Raw genomic sequence first — 25,061 nt, 5'->3', positions numbered from 1 at the left:
CCAAGAGTTTCAACTGTAATACAAATTTTGATATAAACAAGAATAAGCTCCAATTAGTTGATTACAGATCATTAAAGATTATTTTAGGGTTAACTTAATTATACTACTCTTTTCCTAAAAAAAAAACTTATAAAAATATATATTTTTATTTTAACGGTAAACTATCGGTTAACCGTTTACTCAAAAGTGTAACCCGTAACCATAACCGTTAACCTCTATATTTAACAGTTTGGTTAACCGTAACCGTTTATTTTTAATGGTACGGTTAATTAACCTATAAAATGAGTCGGTTATACCGGTTAACGGTTACAGTTTTTTTTTTGCACACCCCTATACTCAAGGTATATACGTTCCAAGAGTTTTGGTGCGTATCCCCTTACACTTTACATGAGTTACCAATTTAACTTGTGATGACTCCAACCAATCAATCAAGAATAAACATAACATTCAATACATTCTTCTAATTCATTCTTGAATTAATTAGTGAGCACATACTATATATTTTAATTAAGGTTCCTTGCCTAATTTTATGCACAAAATTGCACGATTACTACCTTGGTGCATAGAATGCACTAATAAACTTCCTTGACTCAATCTCCACTTATTTGAGCGAGTAAATAAATAAACTAACTTCTTAACTCAATACCAATAATAAATGGGTGAGAATTAAATTCATGAATCATGCTCAATGATTCTAATTATAGCTCTTTTAAATATACATAAGTCTTGCTTATTAATTTCATGCTTTCTTGATACTTAAAAATAAAACATACTTCCATGATTCATACATATTCAACTTGAATCATGCTTCAAATAACATGTTCACATGTTTGCATAATAATTTATGCTCAACAACCATCAATTCCAAGCATATAACCAACCAAACATGCTACTAATAATTATGTAATTCATCACTTAAATCATACTTTACAATCCTAGAGTGATACTATGCATACACAAATATTCTTGTGCACATACGTACCTTGAATGTTGCCTAAACATGCTACTAACTAGAAAGAGAAAAGAGTTTTTTTTTATAGTCTACCAAAACCGAAAAGGAGAAAGGAGAAGAGAGGGCACAGTGGCCGGCTGGTGGTCGTCGTCTACTGCTGCTGGCCGCCAGTGGTTGGTGGTGGCGCCGGTGGTCCTCCAGTGGCGCCGGTGGGAGAGAAAAGGAGAGAGAGTGGCGTGGGAAAGAAAGAGAAAAAGAGAGAAAAAATAAGGAGAGAACTTTTTGGGGTTTTTTTTTCTGAAATCTGACAATAATGATTCTTGAGTGTAAAATCTTGAGGTTTGAAAGTATTTATACTACCCTTTTAAAACAAAAACTCATAATTACAAAACTGTTTGACATTACTAAATTCTACTCCCTTAACTTTTTCCTTTGGGGTCAACTTATTGGGATCTTAAGTGTCCTTAATTTCCCAACAAGTTAGTCCAGTAAATATGACCTAATTCAAAATACTTTTATTGCCTCAATTAATGACTCATTTAATTTTTATACACACTTACATATTATTTAAATAATTAATTCCTTTTAAAATGAAATGGATCATTTTAATTTATAAATAAATAGAATAAATAATTTATATATATATATAAATATTATAAAAAAATACGGAGTATTACATCATACTCTTAATTTTCTTCATCGATTAACATTTGTTCAATAACCCAATATTCATCATCACCGACCTCTTCCATTCGTGTTGTCTTTTTTTTTTCTTTTTTTTTCAAATTTGTTCGACAAAGCAGAAGGAATATAATCTGAAGTTGTTTTTTGATGCTGATGAAGCTGAGCTTGAATGCTGCTGTAGGTTTTTGTTTTTGTTTTTTTTTTTATGTTTATTTTGGGGAACTTGGTCTGTAATGGAGTCGAACTCATGCTCACTAATGTTCTGTAATGGAACAATGAACAATGAATAAGGGAAGGGGATGCCTCTTTATAAAGGGGCCGGGTTGCCTTTTGGGAAAAAAAGGGAATGAATTTTAAACTTTTCAAATTCAATTTGAAATTTTGGTGAAAAGTGGGGCGGAAAAACTTTTCCCCCAAATTTTTTTGGCAGACTACTTATAAGTAAACCAAAAAAAACAGGCTCCATTTTCCTCTCTCCTCAACCTAATCACTTGCACTTATCTTATTTAATGACCCTTTTCATTTTTTTTTCTTGGGAAATGTGCACACCCCTTTGTTGCACTTAACATGTAACGGAGGTAGTATATAAAATAGACTTGTTATTGACCATTTGATATTCCACAATCTCTTCATCAATCCATTCAAAATACTTACATCCACGTCTACCGGTAAAGGCATTATAAAACTTACAGGCAACGAACCTTCTTCCTGGATTGCTGCTGATGGTCAAAGAAGTCTCCGCACTTAAGGGGATTCCACAATAGATTTGGGAGGAAAAGGACGAGTTGATTCATATGATAAATTGGACATGGTTCAATTCAATTCGCAGCAGCACTGTGGATACATGGAAAACAACCAATTAATTAACCCTAATTTGAATAATTCCATTCAATTTTCCCAAATCATAAACCTAATTTCCCCAATTTCTACTCACCAAGAACCCTAATTTACATATTATATTCTCAAATTAAATCATATGAAAATACAATTACCTTAAGTAATTTCCCAGAAATGCTTGTCGTTGCTCAATTATTGTAAAAAGGAAGAAATTTGCTGAAGATTTTTTTTAAGAACTTCGTAGTTGAAAATAGTAGTTATATAGAGAGAAACATATGTAAATTGGAGGTAAAGGTAAAAAGGGGATCCACATGCCAGAGATTCTAGCCGGAATCGTTAGAGTGGTAGTGCTAGTTAAACTTTTTACAACTTTGTGGCAATTTTTTTTCTTTTTTTTTTTGTAAAAAAAGTTAATAGGTAGTTGTTTTCAAAACACGTGCTTTAATTGGTAGTTCTTGTCAAAATTTCCATAAGAAAATAACATCTTTCCACACCTTTTATTATTTATTTATTTATTTTTTTTGATAAGGTAAGGTACACGGATTATTAACCCCCCCCCCCCCCACCCCTAATCATAGGGAAGGATTATTAAGATCTAGAAGTCTCCCTATCACATGACAAACTAGTAGATTAGAATAAAAAGAAAAAGTAAAAACTACAGAGAGACTAAAAAAAAAAAAAAAAAAAAAAAAAAAAAAAAAAAAAAAAAAAAAAAGCTACTTCAGGAGGTTAATAAAAGGCTTGAGAAAGAATCTCACCCATAACTGGAATCTAAACCACCAAATTTGACCGCTGGTGACCGAGGCAACCACAACCAAGTTCGGCGGCAAGGCGAGAATCAAGCTTCAAGATACTAGAAGCAGATGCATGCAGCAAACGATAAGTGTCGCACCCAACTTAAAATTGGAATTAAATCAAGGGCGGTGACCATCGAGATGTTGTCGGCACGACGTAAACACTAGTGGTGATGATGAGAACTGAAGCGAGATTATGAAATTTCATGGATTTAATCCCATAAAAGCAAAATATATTAAAAAAACTTTTGGCTAAACCCTTATAAGGGAAAGGGAGAAAGAACAAGGAAAGGCTACGCGGGGAAGAGGCCAGTAGCTACCATGGCGACAGAGGCGAGAAAAATTGTAAATCTATTTCCATGAGAAGGAAAGAATGAAAGAAAGAAGAAAGAGGCAGAAGGTCGGCGGTGGAAAAGGACATGAAAATTCTAGAGAGAAGCTAAGGCAGAGCCTCTCTCTCTAGAAATTCCATATATCTCACATCCTCCATAGAATTAAGAACATAAACACTAAAATTACCCTAGTACTCCGTCTCGCATGTTCCATAAGCACATCACTATGACCCTTTACCTTCCGCACCAATGGAAGATCCATAGTCCTCTTACAAACAATACAACTTTAAATTTAAATTGCCAAATATTTAACAAAGATATGAAAATTTAAATAGTCAAGTGGAAGAAGCCATCAAGTCTTATTTGTTCATCATCAACTTTTTTTTTATTAAATTAAATTGCCAAATATTTCAATTGGAAAAATTAAACATTGAAGGAATTATTATAGCCACCAAGGACAACAGGGGAATATATAATTGTTTTTGGGAGATACATGGAGATTTTTTAATGGAAAAACACATTAAAACTTAGTTATATTTAGATACCAAATCACGTTTCCCAGAAAAATATTTGATGAGTATGTACAACCCATCTAATTTTGGTTTGAATTTGAAGATTAAGTTGAGAAATGTTAATGAACCTTTAAAATTCAACCCAAATTGTTTAAAATTTATATCAAAGTTCATTCCAAGCCTATATAATTCCCCTAGGCCTAATTTCCTAGCCATTATTCATAAGACCTAGTCCTAACCTAATTTTCTTTTACTCAATTTCATTACATTAGCTAAAAACTAGGCTAATTTTATTCACAATTTTTTTTTTCATTTTTTATTGAATAAATATGAATGGACATTTCTTTAAAAAAAACTTTAAAATGATACATCATAAAGCCCTTTGAATTTAAATAAATTAAAATATCATATCATATCACTAATAAATAAAACCGAATCGCACAGTCAGGCCACGAGACAACGACACTTGACATTCTAGTTTTTCACCAAGTGTCGCGCCATAAAGGCGATGAATAGGTATCATTGTGACACATATAATGTTAAGTAAGTGAATTTTGGATAGATTTTTAAAGATAAAATTGTTGTATAGAGTTCTATTATCAATATACTTCTTATATTTTATATATGCAAAATTAATCATAACTTTTAATTAATTTCCTATAACTCGGTTCTATTTCAATCATAAAATTCGTTTTAAAAATCTCTATATATAAGATCCATTTATAATATATTTAATTTATTTCAAAAAATTATAGAGAATTAGTAAAAATAAGTTTTAATTAATGAAAATACTTTTAGTTTGGTAAAAATACTTTTAGTTCAGTAAAAATAATTTAAATTCAATGAAAATAATTTCAATTCAATATTAACATGGATATCTATTTATTTAACAAAACTACAAAAATTACGTTGTTATACTCCCTTCGTTTTTTTATAAGCTAGAGTTGAAATTTTATACTATTCATATGTCATCATTGACTTAATTTTTTTACCAATATTTAATATATAAATATGATCATATAATATATTGTGGATTTTTCATAATGTCTACTTTTATAAATTAGTTTTTTTTCATAATTTAGACTAATCTCTAATTAAAGATCTTGATAGTCAAAGTTGTGTCTCGGCAACTGTGCAAATCCAACTCTAGCTTATAAAAAAAATGGAGGGAGTATAAATTAGCGGTATGATATCGTGTGTCTAAATATCTTGCATTATCAAAAGGAATCAGATGATTGTATATTCGTATTAAACATTCAAGCCAAAAAATTTAACCGCGGCCTCGCCCAAGCACAAAATATATATATATATAAAGGGGAGTTTTTTCTGAGTTTTTAAAGAGCCACGTAGGATTAACTTTTCTTAACACGCATGTAGGATTATTAATTTAGTTATTGCTAATTAAATAAGAGATTTGTAATTTCTTATGGGATTAAATGATTCAAATGCCACATAAATAATATTGGCAAATGAGATTTTTAAATTTAAATCAAGTGTAAAATAATATCTTTTTAGATTAGGAATTTTATTTAAGGAGCCATGTAGAATTACTACCTCCGTTTCTTATTACTCCCAACAAAGAGGAGTTTTGCGGACTCCTAGGCAAAAGTTCTTGAACATAGTTATTGAAAAATAAGGGCATAAACTTAACTATTAATTCAACCCCCAAAAAAAAAACAAATTTAATAAAAATTAAACTAAATAACCCACCACCACTAGCAACACCGAAACCACTCACCACCACAACCACTGAAACCACCCACCACCACCAACACCAGCACCGTAACCACCCACCATTCAGCTACACCAACCACCAAACCAACCACCGCCGCCCACCACCCACCACCAAGCACAAAACACATAACCAACCACTACTAAGCCGCACAAAACACCGACCCGACCACCACCAGCCGCACAAAACACTGGACAAACCCACGAACCCATGAACCCATGAACCCAATAACCCATGAAAACCCACAGATTTGGAAAACCCTTGAACCCACCAACCAATCAACGAACCCACCAACCTAGTGAACCCACAAAAAACCACAAATGTGGAAAACCATGAGAATGGGGTTGGAGAAGGAGAGAGAAAAATAATGAGGATGAGAGAGAAGATGAAGAAATTTGATGATGTAGGAAGAGAGAAAAATAATGGGAATGAGAAAGAAGATGAAGAAATTTAATGCTAAACGTGGTTGGGATGATGATGAATTTAGATTAAAGGGGAATGATTTTGGTGGAAATGGTTAAGTTAACCAATGTTAAGGTTTAAGTTAATAAGATAATAGCAATAGTTTAATTAAGATGTTAAAACAAAAGTAAGGTAATTTTGTAAAATCATAAAAAAAAAAATAAAAAATAAAAAAAAAAAAAACCCTTACAAAAAAAGGAAAGAAATCACTTTGTTGCGAAGCAGCCATTTTTGGTAAGTATTACGAGTAGTATAAATTTTAGTTAGTCAATTAAATACTACATCCGTTTCATATTATTTGCAACAATTTGACATAAAGTAGAGAGAAAAATGTCTAATCGTTGTAAATTATATGAAACGGATGTAGTAAAAGATTTATAATTTCTTTCAAAATTAAATAATTCAAATGCTACATAAGCAAAAAATATCAAATGAGATTTTAAATTTAAATTAATTAAATATAAAATAATATCTTTTGAGATTATGAATTTTATCTAAATATACAACAAATAAAATAACAAATTTTATCAAATAAATACAACAAATATTTGTTTCAAAAAATACAAACCATGTATTACACGAGCTTCATCTCATATAGTCATATGTATATATAAGGGAATTTCTAAAGCAGACTCAAAACGGACACTCATGAACAAGCCATCGTTAAACGTAGGTTTCCTAGCGAATGAAGCTGAAATTCTTCCATAAAACAGCTTATTCCACCCTATTTTCCCCACAAATAATGTACCATTTCTGCCCAATTAAAAACAATATTGAACCAATCTGATTGCTATGTCTAGGCATATACTGACCCTCTGGCCTCTATTTAACAGCTTTTCATGTCCACACCTATTATTGATCAATGGAAACAAAAGGCAAGGCAGAAACAATCAGCAAAAGCACATTTTTTAGCTGGCTATTGATGAATGCTAATTAGTAGTAATGCACTTCTAACCAGGAATAATTAACATTAACATATACCTTCTGATCTCTACTAACAGAATATACATTTGAGCCGCGATGGAAAAAAAAAAAATCTCAGCAGAGGTCAGCAGTGAACATATATGAAATCTCCTAATGACTGCACATGCTGGCAGTTGCTATATGCTAATTGCATTTACACAGCTAATTTCTCCAGGCAATCTAGCTGCTAAACCATGCTTCTAATGACTGCTAAGACACAGGATGCATGCCATGCTTGCAATCAGGCTAGGTCCACAAGTCTTTCCCTACTGAGGCTTCAGGAACGCACTTTCTCCAAGATTACACCGGCTTGCTATTGCTTCTTTTGTGCTCAGCTCCTTGTGATTGCCCATATTCTACATTGATAATGTATATGCTGCAGAGTGCTTTCTTAATGCGACCAAAAAAAGGCACCTTTTCTCATCGGAATAATTGTTAAATGATGCCCAACTCTGGACACGATGTCATATCATGCCATATCAAGTCAAATGCAAATGATATTTCTCAAAGAACAGAAGAAATAGCATCCTCCGAGTCGGTTTTCAACTAAACAAACACAGCCAAAAAAAAAAAAAAAAAAAAAATTAATACACACTAGAAAAGCAACTAGACCAGTAAAATCAGTGGGAATGAAATAATAAGAATACCAGTATGAGATGGCTCCGTAAGGCTCCAAGCAAAAGAACTTTTAATTTCTCACACTGATCAGTCATGTGACCTACACGTATTGACTCTTCAAGGTGACACCACAGGCGTTCGATTGCTGTGTAAGGGAACCAAGTTGCAAAGGGTCTTTTCCTATATACTATGCCAGCTGGTCGCTGCAGTTAAAAATAGAATTCTTCAGTATGAGTATAAACATTTAAGTATATACAACAGACCACATGTTAGGGAATAGGAGCAGAAATGGAAGGAAATCTATCAACTAGTCAAAATAGCACAAAGAAGGGCGTGAAATATCATCACATCAGAGGCTCAAAGATTGTAGGTAGTTGGCATAAGCTGCATAAAAATGGAGTATTTGTCCGACATTCTAATTTGATATTCAAGCCCTTGCAAGCAAAACATTACACATAACACCAGACATTTTACCCAAACTCAACGGTTATTTAGAATATGTGAATTTACCAAACACTGAAATAAGTTTGGACCATGATTAATATAAATCTCTATCCAATAAAAATATTACTAGAGCATTTTATTATTTTACAAGCACCACCGTAGGAGAGAGAATCACCCTACTGTATCCCCTTGGGCCCCACCATTAACCCCAAACCCGAACATTAATTAAGAAGGCAAAGCAAGAAAATGACACACTCCTATTTACTTCATCTAATAGCAAAAGCCAAGACCTTTACACTCCATTGCCTTGTCCTAAAATTCTGAGTTTGGTCCGGGCATTACTAGACCCTCCTACCCATTGCCATTCCTATATATGAGTCAACAATCTCATAGCCCATTTACAGGATGTAAGTGGTGTAATCTGAATAGACCATTGTCCCTTATTTGTAATTGCCTTCGGTATGTCACATATTCATTAGATCCATTAACAGTTTATAAGTTTTCATAGCTAATTGGTGACTCCTTACAATCCCTGAATTTTGCCCCATTCGATCAAAGTTAAATCAAATACCATACGGCATGTGCCTTTCACGATCACACGTGTCACATTCTGTATAAATAATCCAACCCCAACACTCAACTATCTCAGTCAAGCACCATCTTTCCTATCACCAACATCAATATCCCTAATAGCCTCATTTTAATTCTCATGGAAGCATTGTTATGACACTGTAAGTACCAGATAGCTCACAGCACACACCAACCAGTTAGGATATGTTTATATTATCTAGAAACAATGCAACAATGGATTATCATGCCTGAAGCTTATAATTTAGTCAATGCAAGTATAAAGCAATAAGGCCAATAACCAGTAATATTCAGCTTCGAAAAGCTCTTTGACAAGAATGCAATTGTTTTCTAACAGGCGTATTTAGTACTCCCCTTGATCCTATATGTTCTTCACTTCTTCCTATTATGACTATGCACATTTTGACAATGCATTACTTTGACAAAACTAAGTGATAAACTATATATTTAAGCTAAACTTCATGGTAATTGTTGGCTTCCACCACAAAACAATAATTATCACTAAATTTCACAAATTTTAGTTGTGATGATGAGAAGTATTCTCAGAAGACAGTCATGTCCGTCATGTGTATCCCTATATTTACGGAATACTTTAAAAGGATGATAGTAAAGTAATCAATCAAAATCAACCCAATGTCCCAACTGAAAATCCTCCTTAGGGAAAGGAAAGGTCAAATACTCAAATGCTCAGTCAAACTTCCTATCAGATAGAGTTTATTTCCATTACTGTTTATTTAAATGAATACAATTAGCTACTATGCCATTGCAAAACATGTTTCTTTCCTAACGTGCACATCATTTAGAAATTTGCAATTTCACGTTGGTTTTAGAATTTAAAAATAAAATAATATCATATGCTATCACCTATGTTACTCGGTTATTGGTGTCAGACCGACTCAACAATTTAACTAAATAGCATTGATGACTTCATTGACAAAAAATTATAAAACAAAAATTGGTCAACCAGTGAGATGAATCAGACTGAGCTTCAAGTTAAGCTCTCCGCTTATAGATATACTTCTTCTGTTTCTTTTTATTTAAAACACTTCACATTTCACGTTTGCCAATGCATTATTTCAATCGCATATATCTTTAATTACCAATATGTAAAAAATTATAAAAATTGTGTATTATGAAAGCATAAACTGAGACGGATCTAACAAGATCCCATATGTCTGTTTTTCTTTAGGTAAGAACAAAACCATAATATAAATATTTGAAAATAGACAACTGAATAGACGCAGAAAGCACATGATGACACAAAAACTTCAAATGCAATCAGGATCTAAGTACGTAAACATAATGCCTAACAAGAAGAAAACCTACCACTGAAGCATAGGCCTCTATGTATTCAATCAAAAGTTCTGTGGCCTCCGGATATCGTCCATAATCAACATATAACCTGAAAAGAGTTGCAGGATTTGATTCTTGGCCAGTCATGCCCCTACTTTCTCTATGTGCACCCTGCATAAATTCAATGATAATTACACATCAGAGTACTATCTTCCATTTGGAGTTTAGAAGCTCATCTCTTCATAACCAGCAACTTGACTTCCATCTCGGCATAACACGGGGAAACACTCACCAAATCTTTTCATATTCAGAATCAACATTTTTAATATAATTTAGTAGCCTGCTACTGGCCCTCAATATTTCTCTGTAGCTGATTTTGTCAGCTTGAAAGAAAACTCTGCATATAGGTAATTTTCCAGTCCCTAGTTCCCTCAAAAAGACAAGGGAAGAACTGTTTAAGAAGAGATCCTCTTTACATCAAGAGACAGGGAAAGGATAACCCCGGGCTATTGGTTGGTGGTGGTGGGAGGAGGAAGACTAGAATCCAGAAAACTTTAGCTTATATGCAATATAAAGCATCCTGTAAGTGATTCAGTGGTATAGCAAGACATATATGGTAATATAAAGGACCAGCAGTTAACTATTTTCCTGCTCCCTGAAGGCAGGGGAGTGGGTGTAGAAAAAGTGCATAACCTGACTTCTAATGAAAAACTAATCAAAAGATAAAAGAAATATAAGACTTTCAGATTATAACTTATCAAAAGTCTGAAAGTCAAACAGTATAGTGTATTCAGTGGCCTGTAAGATTACCTTGAACATGTTAACTAACCAAAGAGGCAGTTCAATCTGAGAATCAGAGCGGAGGATAGTTTCTGCAACTACTACAGGTAGTCTTCCATGAAATTCTTTGTATTTCTCCTGTAAAACCCCACCAAAAAAGAAGAAAAAGAAATGTATTGTAAGTGATATTGTAAGGCTTTTTGAGCAAGAAAGAAGTAAACATCACTATTTCCATAGACTAAGATTTTGTCCCAAATACTTAACTAAATGTGAGAAGTATGTAGAAGTATAATAATAACTTAGAGATATCCTATGTGTATTATAACAATATACACCAATATTTTTTCATACAAAAAATTAGTATGATTTTAAGTGCAAAATAAAATAGTATTTACAATCACTAATCGTATTATACATTGATCGACTACATCAAACCCAATTAAAGAGTATTTTATGGTGACCTGAATCAGTTGTTTAATCTACAGCTGCAACTGTTTAAATGTATGTAGTTACTACCTCCGCTCTTGTTTGTTTGTTACGTTTTCTACTTTAGTATGTTCTTTTTAAATGGTTACGCTCTTTCTCTTTTCATACTTAATCCCATTTACAATGCTCCCTTTCTAGCTTATTCTAATACTTCCTCCGTTTCTTTATACTTGTAACACTTCCTTAAAATAGAAATGTAACAATAGTTGCAACACACTATAAAAGGAAGGTTTTATGGTGAAAATTGTCTATTACCTTCATAGCACATGGCCCACTTGAATATACTCCTAACAACCTCTTAACCCCATTTTAAGTGTATTAAATCATGTGAGGTCCACTTTTCTTAAATACCGTGATAAAGTGTGTGTTGCAACTATAAAGAAAAAGAGGAAGTATAAACCTACTAACAAACCCTCTCTCCTGTTTTTACTTACAAATGCCCTGCTTTCTACACTCTTTTTCACTCTCACTGGTTTAAGTTGCTACTCTAACCATCATTTAAGAACAAAGGTCGTACATTATACTACAGAGGTTGGATTTGAAGTATAATAATTAGCATTTCTGATTAGTATCTATTTAAGTTAACTGCCATGCAGGACATTGATTGATAATTACTATTACCAGGAAGCAATAATCAACACATAGTGACAGGAGAAGTGCTGCGTTATTGACTTGTGCATAAGTCTGAAAAGATGAGGATTAACAAGTTAACAACATTTTGCAAGGGAATAAAAACTCTGTTTGGCAATACTCATCTGACTAAAACCGCTCAATTGGCATACTCATGTACTGTGAATCTGAATTTTAGTTAGTTTCCCTTGGTATCTTTATCTGATTATCTCTATTACATGCTAGGGAAAAAATTAAGCCCCCAAAAAAAATTCAAAATCTTATTAGCCTAGTGACAGCTATATAATCTTCATTAAAAACAGAGCTTTAATTCACAGAATAGACAAACTCAAAACAAAACTTCCACATACAAACTCATAGCAATCGTATACATCATACACTGAGAAGCATCCAATAGCTAACCTTAGTTTTAAAGGGCACAAGACACCAAGGCGCAAAAGTCTTTGGAGCGTAGGTAACTAGGTGCATAGCACAAAGCGCGCACCCTTTGGTAGGTGAGGCACACTATATTTGTATAGAAAAAACAAATAAATAAATAATTTATAAGTCTAAATAATGGAATTTTGAGAAAAGATGAAAAGACCATGTGATCAATAGCCAGGGTTCTTCAAATTGAATTGGGGGATATGGGATTTCTCTCTAGAATGTCCATCACAAAGTCTCATGATGCTTTACAAATAAGGTGCAAGAAGAGCCTAGAAAAAAGCGCATAGGCGCATGCCTTTTGTAGGCCTTTGAGCCTCACAGAGTTAAGGCGCAAGCTCTCGCAGCTCAGTGTGCCTTGTGCCTAAGGCACGCTTTTTAAAACTATATAGCTAACAGTTCCATCCTTGTTCCAGGTGAAGCAAAGTTTGAAATTTCCACCAATATACATCTTCCTGCAGGATGTATACCATGGCTAGAGCTGTGTTTCTACTACATTTAGCCAAAAAATTTACTCTCACTTGCATGTACTTCTTTTTATTCATGTATAAGGAGTGAAAAGGTGTTACCGTGTTAGATAAATCCAGAACTTATTAACAATAAAAATTAAAACTCTGCAGCAAATACTTAATAATTAGGCTGCTTTTCCATAATATTTGATCACCGCCATAATTCAACTTAAACAAACAGAGAGATCAACAACTTTAATGTCTTCAAAGGAATGCCAATAGTCAAAGAAGAGAAAACACTCACAAGATACTGCTCAAGCGCTTCCCACTGATTTCTCTTTGTTAGTACCGATTGAGAGCCCACATTAAATGGTTCTTCCATCATCAATTCATCCTTTGTATATGTTAATAACAGCCCAGGTGATCTACATTCATGAGTAAAGTATAGTTATACAAAATAGTGACAAATAAAGCAAAGACTTAGAAAGAACAAAAATATACAGGGTAAGAGATCTTGTTTTGAAGTTCTGATATTCTTTTAAAAATATTAAAAATAAAATAAAAAGAGGTTAACGGTGCAAACATGAGAGACATCTTACCCAACCATTGGAGAACTGGCTTTATTTGGGCAGCATTTCAGGGACATAGCAGAGAAGACTCTTTCAAGTTCCCTGAACCAGTGCAAAAGTAAGCATAAAGACCTAATCAGAAAGAACAGCCCCACCAAAAAAGGCCAAAAAATATTTGAGAGAATCAGGAGGAGATATACCTCTTCAATCCAGAATCCTTCCAAAACCGTGTCACTACTGTGAATGCCATATCATACAAATTTGACTCAACTAAGAGGTCCGTGAGATCTGATGGATATTTTTCATTTCCTAGATAAAACAATAATATTGTAGTTATTACCTCATGTAAAAAAAATAAAAATAAATAAATCAAAGAAAGAAAGCACATTAAATTTGCAACGAAATGCAAGGATAAGACAAACACAATAAAGACACAAATAGAACAAAATTTGAAATTTCATTTGCAAGAAATCATACGCCATCCAAATTATCAATTAGCACTGTTAAAATCCAGGAGTAGTCCCTCTGTAACAGAGATAAAGACTCATGGGAAAACAACCAGGTTTTACCAAAAAGCATAAAAAATGTGTCATAATGTCATATGACTAAAATATAGGTCAACATTTAAAAAATCATATATTGGCCAAGTGAAAATTGGCAATTGTAATAAACGTCCCTCCTTAATTATTACAGTATAAGCCACCTTTAAGATATCTTCAAGGATCAAGTTAAAGTTATTTTTGACTCATACACCTGCCGACTCTATTATTAATATCAGTTCCATTCAGTAATAATCAGTAGCTTTAAAGAAAAAAAAAATGAAGCAGCTTCAGTGAAAAGGTGAAGGAAACAGGGCCTAATTTTTTTAGGAAGAGGTTATTAAGAATTATGGGGAAATAGTGCCTGCATCAAGAAGCGTTTTGTTATAAGTTGTATACCCCTACAGTGTCATAAGGTCTTTCTTTTGATAATTTAATGAATTATATGCATGCACAGCTTACCCATTATAATCTGAACAGGCCCCTTTGCCTTAACTAATGTAATATTCTCTTGTGCATTTTATTTAATGTAGTTAATCCAAAAAGAAAGAATCAATTTCTTGAATCATCATAGTAGAAGACATGAAATGAACAGAGTAAAGTGGCTTGTTAATCAGCCAAATTCCTTCCACACCTAAGGTTTAGGGTAGAACACCCCCCCCCCCCCCCACCCCAAAAAAAAAAAAAAAAAAAAAAAAAAAAAAAAAAAAAGTCACGTGTAAGTGTAGGCCTATAATACTAAATAAAAAAAACAGAAACCAATGAAACATCTCCTTGATGATAAAGATTCTCCCCAAACATCTCAATTCCCCTGATTCCAAAAATTGTAAAATTCCTTTTCCCCAGCTCTCTGCTTCTAAGCAAATTGCTCAACCTCAAATTTACAAAAACAGACTTCACAAGTTTGCAGCAACCTAACAAACTACATAAGTATAGATGAAAATAAAGACACAAATAAGTTAGACTAAGGTTACAAACATACTCATTTGATCAGAAACTGCATGGATATAAACTTACCCCCATTCAAGTAAGATAGGTAACAGAGCACATGGACATAGAGACAAGCACAGATTTTCACACCAGCACACAGATTTCAGAGATAAACAACAAGGCTCTTACTAGTATGCGTCCATTTAACATTTGCAAGGGAAAGCAAATATTCTGCAGATGCCACCACAAACTCGTCTTCAAGTTTTTCAATACTAATATACAACTCCTGTCTTTGAGCCGAGTCATCAACTCCACCTGCTATATTAAAGTGAAAGAAGTAAATATCGCCATTTTATTACACTTCCATAATAGTCAAAATTAATTACATTCATAATATACCCCAACCTTTCCAAAGTAATAGTCCTAATTCACTTTCCACTAAAAATAAGAAAAGTTAAAACCAGAAACAGGAAAGGAACAGAACTATGCATCATTGAGTAGATGGTCCATTAAAAAACATCAACAAGACAAAGAATAGAAAACAATTGAAATTAGGAGAGATAAAACAAGATGCAAGATCAACATTAGACTAATAAGACATTCTTTAATATATGAGCGGCTAAGAATTATAAATCAGAAGGGCAAATGTGATGGTTACATTGTTCTTCCATAGTTCTAGCCTTTTTAGTTGGATGAGACACACTGTGCAAATGACATCCACCCATCCGAGAGTCAATCCAGGCATACATAGGGTGAACAAGGTGAAGGCAATTGATAGCAGCAGAAATTCCGTTCAGCCTTTCTTGAAGAGCAAGAGAAGTATTCTGGTGACTTCTCAGAGTTAGTTCTTTTTTCAGCTGAACTGAATACATATATATGTATGTTGCTGCTTTTCGCCAATTTTGCTGATGCATCTCAAAGGCATACAGTAATTTGTAAGGGTTTGGCCTTGCTGAAATATCTGAACATGCTGCCTGCATAAATGATAATACTTACAGTCAAAGACATGCCATAAACCAGATTTAAGCTCTCAGTTCTGACATTCTGCAGTATAAAAATACCTTCCAAGCTAACTCCTGCTCAGCCTTGTCATTTAATCCAACAAAGGGAAGATGGCTGTCACAAAGAATCTGCCAAAAACATTCATGTACACATCAAATTTCTTTCTATTTGATGAAAGTAAGTGGCCTCAATATAAATTTTATCATAAGCAAGAATCACACATTATATACAGGCATAGAGATAGTGATAAATGCCATAATTAACTTGGAATTGTCTGCCTTAAAAGCAAAAGCAAATTAATGAATGTGGATCTGACTGCTATTTTAATTGCTACAAGCTCACAGTCAACAAGATAGAATTATATTATAAAAAATTAAAAAAAAGTAAAAAAAAATAAAAAATAAAAAATTAAACTGTTATTCGAGGAAAACCTGTGGGCCTTAAATGGGGCTATTTAATGTAGATAAACAATTATTCTTGACTAACAAAAAAAAAAAAAAAAAAAAAAAAAAAAAAATAATAATAATAATATATATATATATATATATATATATATATATATATATATATATATATATATATATATATATATATATATATATATATATATATATATATATATAGACTACCAACCTTTGTTGCACCACGTTCATAAAGAACTATTATGAACCGCCTTAAGCAAATAAATCTGTTCTCATCATCTGGATTTGAAACTAGTGCACAATATGCATCATAGTATTGATTAAGGTCCAAAGCAAACTTGAAAACATTTGCCCAGAGCCTCCCCTTTATAGAAGTTGCTGATTCGTCAGAAAAAGAGACCTTAGAAGTATTACCATCAGTTGCAACAGCTTCATCTACCTGCTCAAGGGCGGCCAAAGCAAACTGAGAAGCAACATCACTGATGTTATATTGCTCAAATTTCTGCATAACCCATTGATAATAATGAAGCTTCCATGCTGCAGCAGAGGCACATTTGGCTGTATATAAGAAAATGCATCAATGATCAGCAAAAAAACAATAAAAGATCCATCACTAAAGCTGGAAAGGATCTTAATTACATACAAATTTCCAAATGTGACAGTCCAGCCTCAGCTGACAGTTTCTGCAGTGCTTGGGCAGCCCCTTCTCCAGATGAAGCCCTGAAAGTAGAGCAGCATCAGCAAATGTCTATCAGACAATGGATAATGAGGTCTTACCAGAAAACTTCATCCTTCAAAGTGCCAAATATTGTCTTTTTATATATATAGGGATCCGGTGAGAATAGGTCTCTGTGAGAACACTACATATGTATGAGAACAAATCTAGGCCATATGATCAAACAATATCAACGGCTCACATCAAATGCGCCCCATTAATGGCAAGATTGTAAAAAAGAAAAACTTTTTCCTTTCATTAGGACACCAGATATACTATCCTCTTGTTCAATGCCAACAGATTAAAAGTTAATAAAAAAAAATCAGCACTTACTCTCTCCTCTGGTTCAATACAGGCACAAATTTCTCCCAAATTTGTTCAAAATTCGGTAGAGAACTAGAGATCTACTAGCTTCTCACTAATTTCTTCACAAATTCTTCATATAATCTTCTATGTTTCTAATTTTTGGTTAAAAAAAAAAAAAAAAAAAAAAAAAAAAAAAAAAAAAAGAAGTTCGATTACAAAATATAAAACCCAGTTTTTTAAAGTTTACAAAGATGATCAACAAACTTCAATGATAATCAATGAACAATTCAGCAGTAATTTATTTTCGAATTTATAGTTATTAATTTTGGATTTTCCGTCAATTATTTTTTCGAAGATGTTCTTAATTTTGAATTTGCTTTTCTGAACATTAATAATTGATATGGTTTTAAAAATTGTAGTGGTTGAAATATGTAGTACTCCGTATATTTTTTTTGCTCATCTGAATTTGTGTAAATTTGCTAATCTAATTTAAGATTTGAACATGTGATTAAGATTTAGAATGAGGTAAAATTTAGAAATTGTGAGTATAAAAAACTAAAAAATAAAAAAAAAAAAAAAAACATATGATTGAAAATTTAGAATATATGAGTTAAAATTCAAAACATGTGGTTATAAATTTACAATCATGAGTAACGAATTTAGAATGTATGAATAAATATGTAGGTCATATGAGTACAAATTTTGAACATTTAAGTAAACAATTCAAATATATTAGAAACAATTTAGAACATATGAAGAAAAAAAAAGAGGGTATCAATTTAGAACATAGGAGTAAAAATTTAAAACATTTGAGTAACAATCTAGAACATATGAGTAAATAACTTAAACGAGTTGACCATTTAGAACATACGAGTAAAATTTTAGAGCACATGGATAAAAATTTTGAAAAATGAGGGGTTCTCGCATATAATGGGTTCTCACGTAAGGAGGGGACGAGGGGTTCTCACAAGGGCTCCCCCCCCCCCCCAACACACACACACAGTCGCACACCCCACTTTCAACAAAATTATTGACTAGGAACCCCAAATAACAACACGACATACACACATACAAGCAAGTCTAATTTGAAGTTATTTTTTATGAAAAAGCTAACAAAAAACTTCACCTTCTTCATAAGATTGAATGGCAATAGTAAGTTAAGGTAGGGATAAATGAGTCTCAAAGAAATTTCGCAAGTTTTTAGGAGTCATAAAAATAGCCACTGAACTATAAATCCATGAACCCTTCCCAATCCCACTCAACTGATGGAAAAAACAATAATGAATATAGATAAATACAGATAAACTCATATACGGATAATATCTTACCTAAAGAAGCATCTCATAGCTTCTCTAACTTTTTTCTCCTTTGAAGGTCCACATGATACCCTTTGAGCCTGAGCAAGAAGTGAACATCCTCGAAGATGATGAAGTACACACCACTGACCATCACTATTTTGAATGCTTCCAGACAACTTCTCATTTCTCAAATGTGCGTCCACAATCTTAAGCAAATTCTATTACCAGAATAATACAGGTAATAAATGGATTTAGCCAAATAATTAAAAAGACTGCCTGACTATAATGAACAAATAACAAAAAGAATACGTAGTAAAAAAATAAAATATATGAACCTGAACAGCATTATATTGGCCATGTCTCAGTAGGCTAAGAGCAATCTCAGTTGAATGCCCAAAAATATATAAAGGAGATTCGCTAGATATGCCCCAAACTAGCCAACCACTGAAGTGTTTAACTAAATTAATGAAGCTTCCTGGATTAGGAAGACAACTTAAAGACTGATAACTCCACCCTTCGGATGAACCCTGTCCATCCAATACCAGAATAAAAGCCAAGGTGAAGTCAATTGAACCAAGCTTTGCAACCCATGATCCTTTACCATTGTCACTATCTGTAAAGAAATAAACAAAAGGACCCTGAATCAATAAAGATAACATTATGTAATAGTATACGAAATCCTCCACTAAACCCCAACAAGTATACATGGTTCCATATAGTTAATAATTTAATATCCATCATCTGCTAACATCGTACATGTCAGCGTACATATGAACAAACAGTGCATCTCTAATTTTTATCCGCCGCAATGCCTCTACTTCCACATAAGAGCCAAAGCATTAAGATAGACAATGATGATCATAAAGCAATAAGCTGACAACATTATATAGGAAATACACCAAGGGGTTGTCACACGTAGACAAAAGGAAAGCTATAGACAAATAAAGCCCATGCTCTTGACTCACAATCTTTAGAAAAGCAATCTATCTACAGCATAAATATATAAAACACTGATAAGGAAATACTGGACTCGAGATATACAAAATTCTCATATTTTAAACTTGAAGCCTAGATAAGAAAGAATTTACAACCTTAAAAACAATAAACAATGAAACTCTTTCTTTTGCAGTAGGCCTCCAAATAGCCAACATAAGTACATAACCATCTTCCATGCTTTAACAAGCCAACTTTCAATCTCCTTAAATTTCTCTAGACAGCAAATTCATCCTTCACAGGAAGTTGCAAAAGCCATAAGCCATACCAAAGTAAGAGCCACTCTTGCCAATTTTCCATGCTACTAAATATCTAATCATTCCTCTCCAAAAGACCACAAGACCAATTTATCTTCAAATTCATTTGGAAGTTTCAAAAAGGTAACATTCTAACACTTCTGGTTACTATTCCATGATAAAACTTCCAAGAGCTCCATAAATAAATAAAACCCAAATCTGGTCCTCTGTCCTCCATTTTCCCCTTCCAACATCTCACCCTTCTTCAAAGTCTCAAACCCTCCTCCTTCCTCTTATTCCCTTTTTACGCCAAGACATCCACCATTGCTCATGGTAAAGAGCTCAATACCACTAACCCCGCAGCTATTACAAACAAAAATAATCCCCTTCCTCCACCTAAGACGGATTTGCAACTTCAGAAAAAGATAAGCAAACATCACCAGTCATCGAAATATTTGAAACGGTATTTGGTTGTTAAACGTAAGGATATTTCTTCAGGTCTCTTTTCGTCACCACATGGCAGTCCTTGGTAGAGAATCGGTCATATTTCAGAGATGATTTTTTCAGGAGACAGAAGGACTCATGAACTTAAGGGCTGCCATGGCAGTGAGAGCCAGAGTATTATGATGTCTGTGTTGGTGGTTTTTAATTTGAAGGGGGAGGGGGCAGTGTTTATGCTGTTGGCAATGGTGGGGATGGAGGTGGGGTGGTATTAGAGTGTAAATTAACCTTCATTTATTTTTTATTTGATTATACGGGTGGGGAGTGTGACAGAAGCATAGCTCCCCTCTCCCCCAAATAAACCGATCGTTTTCAGAGCTGGACCCCACTGGTATTAAATTTGCAAGTTGTATAAACCTAACATATTATTTGGGTTTTAATTGTTTAAGTACTCACAAACACACACCATCAACTAAACGCACGTTGGCTTACTAATTTACAAATTAAAAGGCCAATGTAGTGATACAGTCATAAAAAATTACCATACCTATATTTAATGATGATAACTGAGAGCTGAAATCTTCTGCTGAATGAGATTCTGATGGCGTAGTAGCCAGAAAATGGATGATAAGCCACTCAGCTATTATTTCATGAATCATAGGTATCAGTTCAAGCTGGATTTTAGAAATATCATCAGGTTTCATATGAACCTAAAAGAAGCACAAACAGGATTTATCAGAATAATTGATAAGTTGCCAATAGTAGTTTCTTGTTCAAAATTTTTCCCCTTTTAATTTTTTTTTAGGGGGGGGGGGAGGGGGGAGGAGGGGAGGGGACGACAAATTTAAGGCATAGTAAGCCATAAAAAACCAAATTTCCTCACATAAGCTAAAAGCTGAGCAAGAGGAAGAAACTTTCAAACTCAGAAGATGAATCTTTAAAAAAAATTCGAACTTAAATGATTAAGCAGGAGTAATTTCTTAACACGTATAAAAAAAAAGACAGAAATTAGTATTGCACATTTAATTCTCAAACAAGTGGCTATAGGCTGAATTTACCAATCAATTGGTACTAATTTCTGTCTATCAAATAAGAGATCTTGTTTAAGGCTAGGGGCTGACCCAAAACCCAAATACTAAGGAAAATCAGCACTCTAAAGATCATGTTTTGCACATTAAGAATTTAGCACAATGTAGCAAGCTTGCAACTTTTCATTGTATTAATATCAAACCTTTTAACCTTTTTTGGAGAAAAATAGCTCAAGGGTGGGTGGGGGAGAGGAAGGAGGGGAGGGCAGGTAGAACATCATTTTATGAGAGGATAGTTAGCCAAATTGGTTTACTGGTTGAGTTAGCCGACCCCACTTATATGATTAAGGCTTTGATTGATTGATTGATAGATAGTTAGCCAAATTGGTTGAAATAACCTCCAACCAGACTAAAAATGCAACATATGACTTTAACAACTAAATTGCTTAAGATTTAAGGTACTTTTGCCAATGCATGATTTTAAATTTAATGTTTATATCTTCAATTATCAATAAGAAAAAATAGAATCTAAAAAGTTTATATTTGGAAAATATAAATTGCGACAAATCTAACAAGAACCCACGAGACTATGTTTTTTCTTGAGTATAAATCACGAAAGGGAAGTTAAACTAACTTATGTGAATAGTGCCTAAAGTCAAAATGTGTCAAACTATTATAAATGAAGTAAGATGGTTGTGATCTGAAATTATCTCAGCTAATATTAATTCAAATAATGATAAAAACTTAAATATTGCAGACAAAATTAAATCCAACCTATCTTACAAACAGATGGAAATGCAATGGTATTAAGAATTTATATTCATGGCAGCCTGAGTCAAAGAGCGCAGATTAACTACAATAACAAATGAACAATGATAATCCCATTTCATAAGCAAAAACCTACACATTAATTTTACAGATCAAAAAATACATAAGGAAATATGATTTTTAACACCAGGAAAAAGACTGAAATTGGTTTTTAACACCTCCAAATAACAAAAAAAAAAATGTATTTTAAGTTTTTAACACCACCAAAAATTTTAAAAAATTGGATTTTACCAACGTTTAACGGTTTCTGTCCCCAAAAATCCGTTAAGTGGGGTCCACAGTGAAATGTGTTGCCATTTTATTGGTTTTAAAAAAAAAAAAACAAAACAAAAATTTTAAAATGAAATAAAATTCCTAAAACTACCCGGACACACCACCGCTACCCTCTTCTCCACCCTTAACCAACGCAGCCGCCGCCCCCCACCGGTGCATCCCCTCCCTTAGCCTAAACCTAACCCGCCTTAACCCTCCCCCTCCATTTCCCTAGCCCTAAACAGCCCCAACACCACCAAACCACAGCCCTCCTTCCCCAAAAACAGCCACAAATTCGGCCACTAATGGCTGAAATCGGCCGGTTTTGGGGCTGAGCGGCCTAAACCGGCCGAATTCAAGGGTGGGGGAATTCGTGGCCGTTTTTGGGGAAGGAGGGCTCTGGTTTGGCAGTTTTGGGGGGGTTTAGGGTTGGGGGAAAGGGAGGGGTAGGGTTCGGGTGGGTCGGGTTTAGGTTAGGGGAGGGAATGTGACAGCGATAGGGCGAAAGGCGGCGGCTGCGCTTTGCAAGGGCGGAGAAGAGGGTGGTAGTGGTGGGTGGGTAGTTTTAGGGTTTTTTTTTTCCTTTTTTGGCAAATAACAAAGCGACACGTGGCTTTATGGCCCCACGCCCCCACTTAACGGATTCTTAGACGAAATCAATTAAGTGGTGGTAAAATTCAATTTTTAAGATTTTGGTGGTGTTAAAATAATTTTTTTAGAGGTGTTAAAAACGAATTTCAGTCTTTTTTTTTGTGTTAAAAATCAAAATTTCTTATATATAATGATCAATAAATAAAAAGGTACAATACAACACTTAAAAGTATCCACAATGAACTTCCTCAAAGTTTTATGCTCCGAAGAGAAGATATTATAAGCTATGTTACATGGACTCGGGTACGTGTGTCGGACACGAACACGTGTCTGAGTGTCCGATTCGTCAATTTCTAAAATTTTAGGACACAGAGACTATGTCCTATATTTGGACACGGGTGCGGGGACACGACACTTTTATTTTGTGCAAAAAAATATTATAAGTAAAAAACAGTGAAAAAAGTAAAAAAGGTTAAAAGTGAAGAGGTTGAGTGGTTAAAAAACTAATAAATGTCGTCAGTAACTACAACTTTCTACCAAATCAAAATATTGTGGTTGAGTGGTTAAAAAATAAAATATAACCAAAATGAAGAGCATCACACAGTTGTCCACCCTTTTTCTTTATCAATACAGCTGTCCCACACTCCCATTTACCACAAAACCTCGTTCTTATCACTTTATCAGCCCTCACTCCTCAGTCTTTCACTCTCTATTTCTTTATCATGCATTCATGTGGTTGCTACACGTCGGCAACAATGGAGTCCACCACAAAACTCCAACCAACAATAGAGTCTCAGCCTCTCTCTGAAGTGTCCGAGTGCACACTGCCGAATCTGACACGAATTTCGTGTCCGTATCCGCGTCGTGTCGTGTCGACACGGACACTTCGGGATTTCGGCCGTCCGGTGAACATAGATTATAAGTATACAAGTCATGTTCAAAATTTTGGCTGCACCAATAGAGGTCTACTCTTATTATGCAATTGAGATTTGGTCGCATGATAGAGTTAAAATGTATCTCCTTATTTTCAAAATTTAAAATAATGCAAACATATTGGATCAGAAGAGTACATAGGATGCATATTATAAAGCAACCCTATGAAACAATTTCATGAGTTACAAGACTAGTACAATTATTAATGAAATCAAATTCAAATGCATCAGATCATATAGGTATTTGTGGTTTGAACAAATGGAGTAATAAATATGTATAGCTTATTTTACCTGGGCACTGATGTCCAAAATATAGCTTAAAAATAAAAGCACATTCAATGCAGACTCAAACATCATTTCAGCAACTTGTGAGGTGGCCTGAATCAAGATGGATATGTTGGCACTCAACATAATATCTGAATTCAGACTATCTGTGGGCTTTCGAGGTACGAGAAGATTCAAATAGCTCTCAATGACATTCAATACTCCACCCCATCCATTAGCTTTCTTGCACAAACCGTGCATGGATATTAAAGTATCCATGGTGAATTTCCTCAAAGTTTTATGCTCCAAAAGTTCCTCTTTCCAAATAAAATCAGCTCCAAGATCTGATACTGATGCCACAACAGATGCGCTATAACCACATTTCACAGTATTCAGCAAGCGAGTCACTACATCCTCAGAAGAGGACATTGATTCGCCAACAACTGATTCATAAACAATAGGTGAGATGATTGGGCCTAATCTTCGGCCTATACGCCTAGAGCTGCGAAGTACTTCAAATAGTATCTCACGCTCAAGACCATAGTTAGACGAATCAACCCCAAACTTAGGAAAATCTTCGAGCTCTTCAAAAGTCCCTAGCAAAACAAAAACATTTAAAGTAAATTATGATCAAAAAGGGTATACAAGAATGTTAGAAAAATGTTAGATAATGTAGAAATTGCACAGTAAATAATTTTAACAGATAATGCTAGGAAAAATTAACTAGGAAATGAGG

General features: G+C 33.9%; 1 protein-coding gene across 2 annotated transcripts in view; it reads right to left on the bottom strand.

Annotated features, from left to right (window-relative positions):
* Positions 1 to 6,730: 6,730 nt before the first annotated feature.
* Positions 6,731 to 25,061, bottom strand: part of LOC145562446 (nuclear pore complex protein NUP160-like) — a 29,521-nt gene continuing 11,190 nt past the window's right edge. The window contains exons 13-28 of one of the 2 annotated variants that reach the window (XM_081622730.1): positions 24,353 to 24,921; positions 20,978 to 21,140; positions 19,096 to 19,373; positions 18,791 to 18,978; positions 17,085 to 17,161; positions 16,653 to 16,999; positions 16,079 to 16,147; positions 15,676 to 15,991; positions 15,207 to 15,335; positions 13,749 to 13,857; positions 13,579 to 13,650; positions 13,284 to 13,404; positions 11,022 to 11,129; positions 10,245 to 10,382; positions 7,916 to 8,089; positions 6,731 to 7,814 (exon numbers count right to left, since the gene is read on the bottom strand). In XM_081622730.1, coding sequence (XP_081478856.1) covers positions 7,773 to 7,814; positions 7,916 to 8,089; positions 10,245 to 10,382; positions 11,022 to 11,129; positions 13,284 to 13,404; positions 13,579 to 13,650; positions 13,749 to 13,857; positions 15,207 to 15,335; positions 15,676 to 15,991; positions 16,079 to 16,147; positions 16,653 to 16,999; positions 17,085 to 17,161; positions 18,791 to 18,978; positions 19,096 to 19,373; positions 20,978 to 21,140; positions 24,353 to 24,921 — 2,900 coding nt within the window. In that variant the 3' untranslated portion in view covers positions 6,731 to 7,772. The remainder of the gene's footprint in view (positions 7,815 to 7,915; positions 8,090 to 10,244; positions 10,383 to 11,021; positions 11,130 to 13,283; positions 13,405 to 13,578; positions 13,651 to 13,748; positions 13,858 to 15,206; positions 15,336 to 15,675; positions 15,992 to 16,078; positions 16,148 to 16,652; positions 17,000 to 17,084; positions 17,162 to 18,790; positions 18,979 to 19,095; positions 19,374 to 20,977; positions 21,141 to 24,352; positions 24,922 to 25,061) is intronic. The other variant, XM_081622731.1, reaches the window with a different exon arrangement.

This window comes from Chenopodium album, chromosome 10, assembly GCF_948465745.1.
Source record: "Chenopodium album chromosome 10, dcCheAlbu1.1, whole genome shotgun sequence".
Lineage (NCBI taxonomy): Eukaryota > Viridiplantae > Streptophyta > Magnoliopsida > Caryophyllales > Amaranthaceae > Chenopodium > Chenopodium album.
Note: the sequence above shows the minus strand (reverse complement) of the source record. Positions and strands in the feature narration are given on the sequence as shown.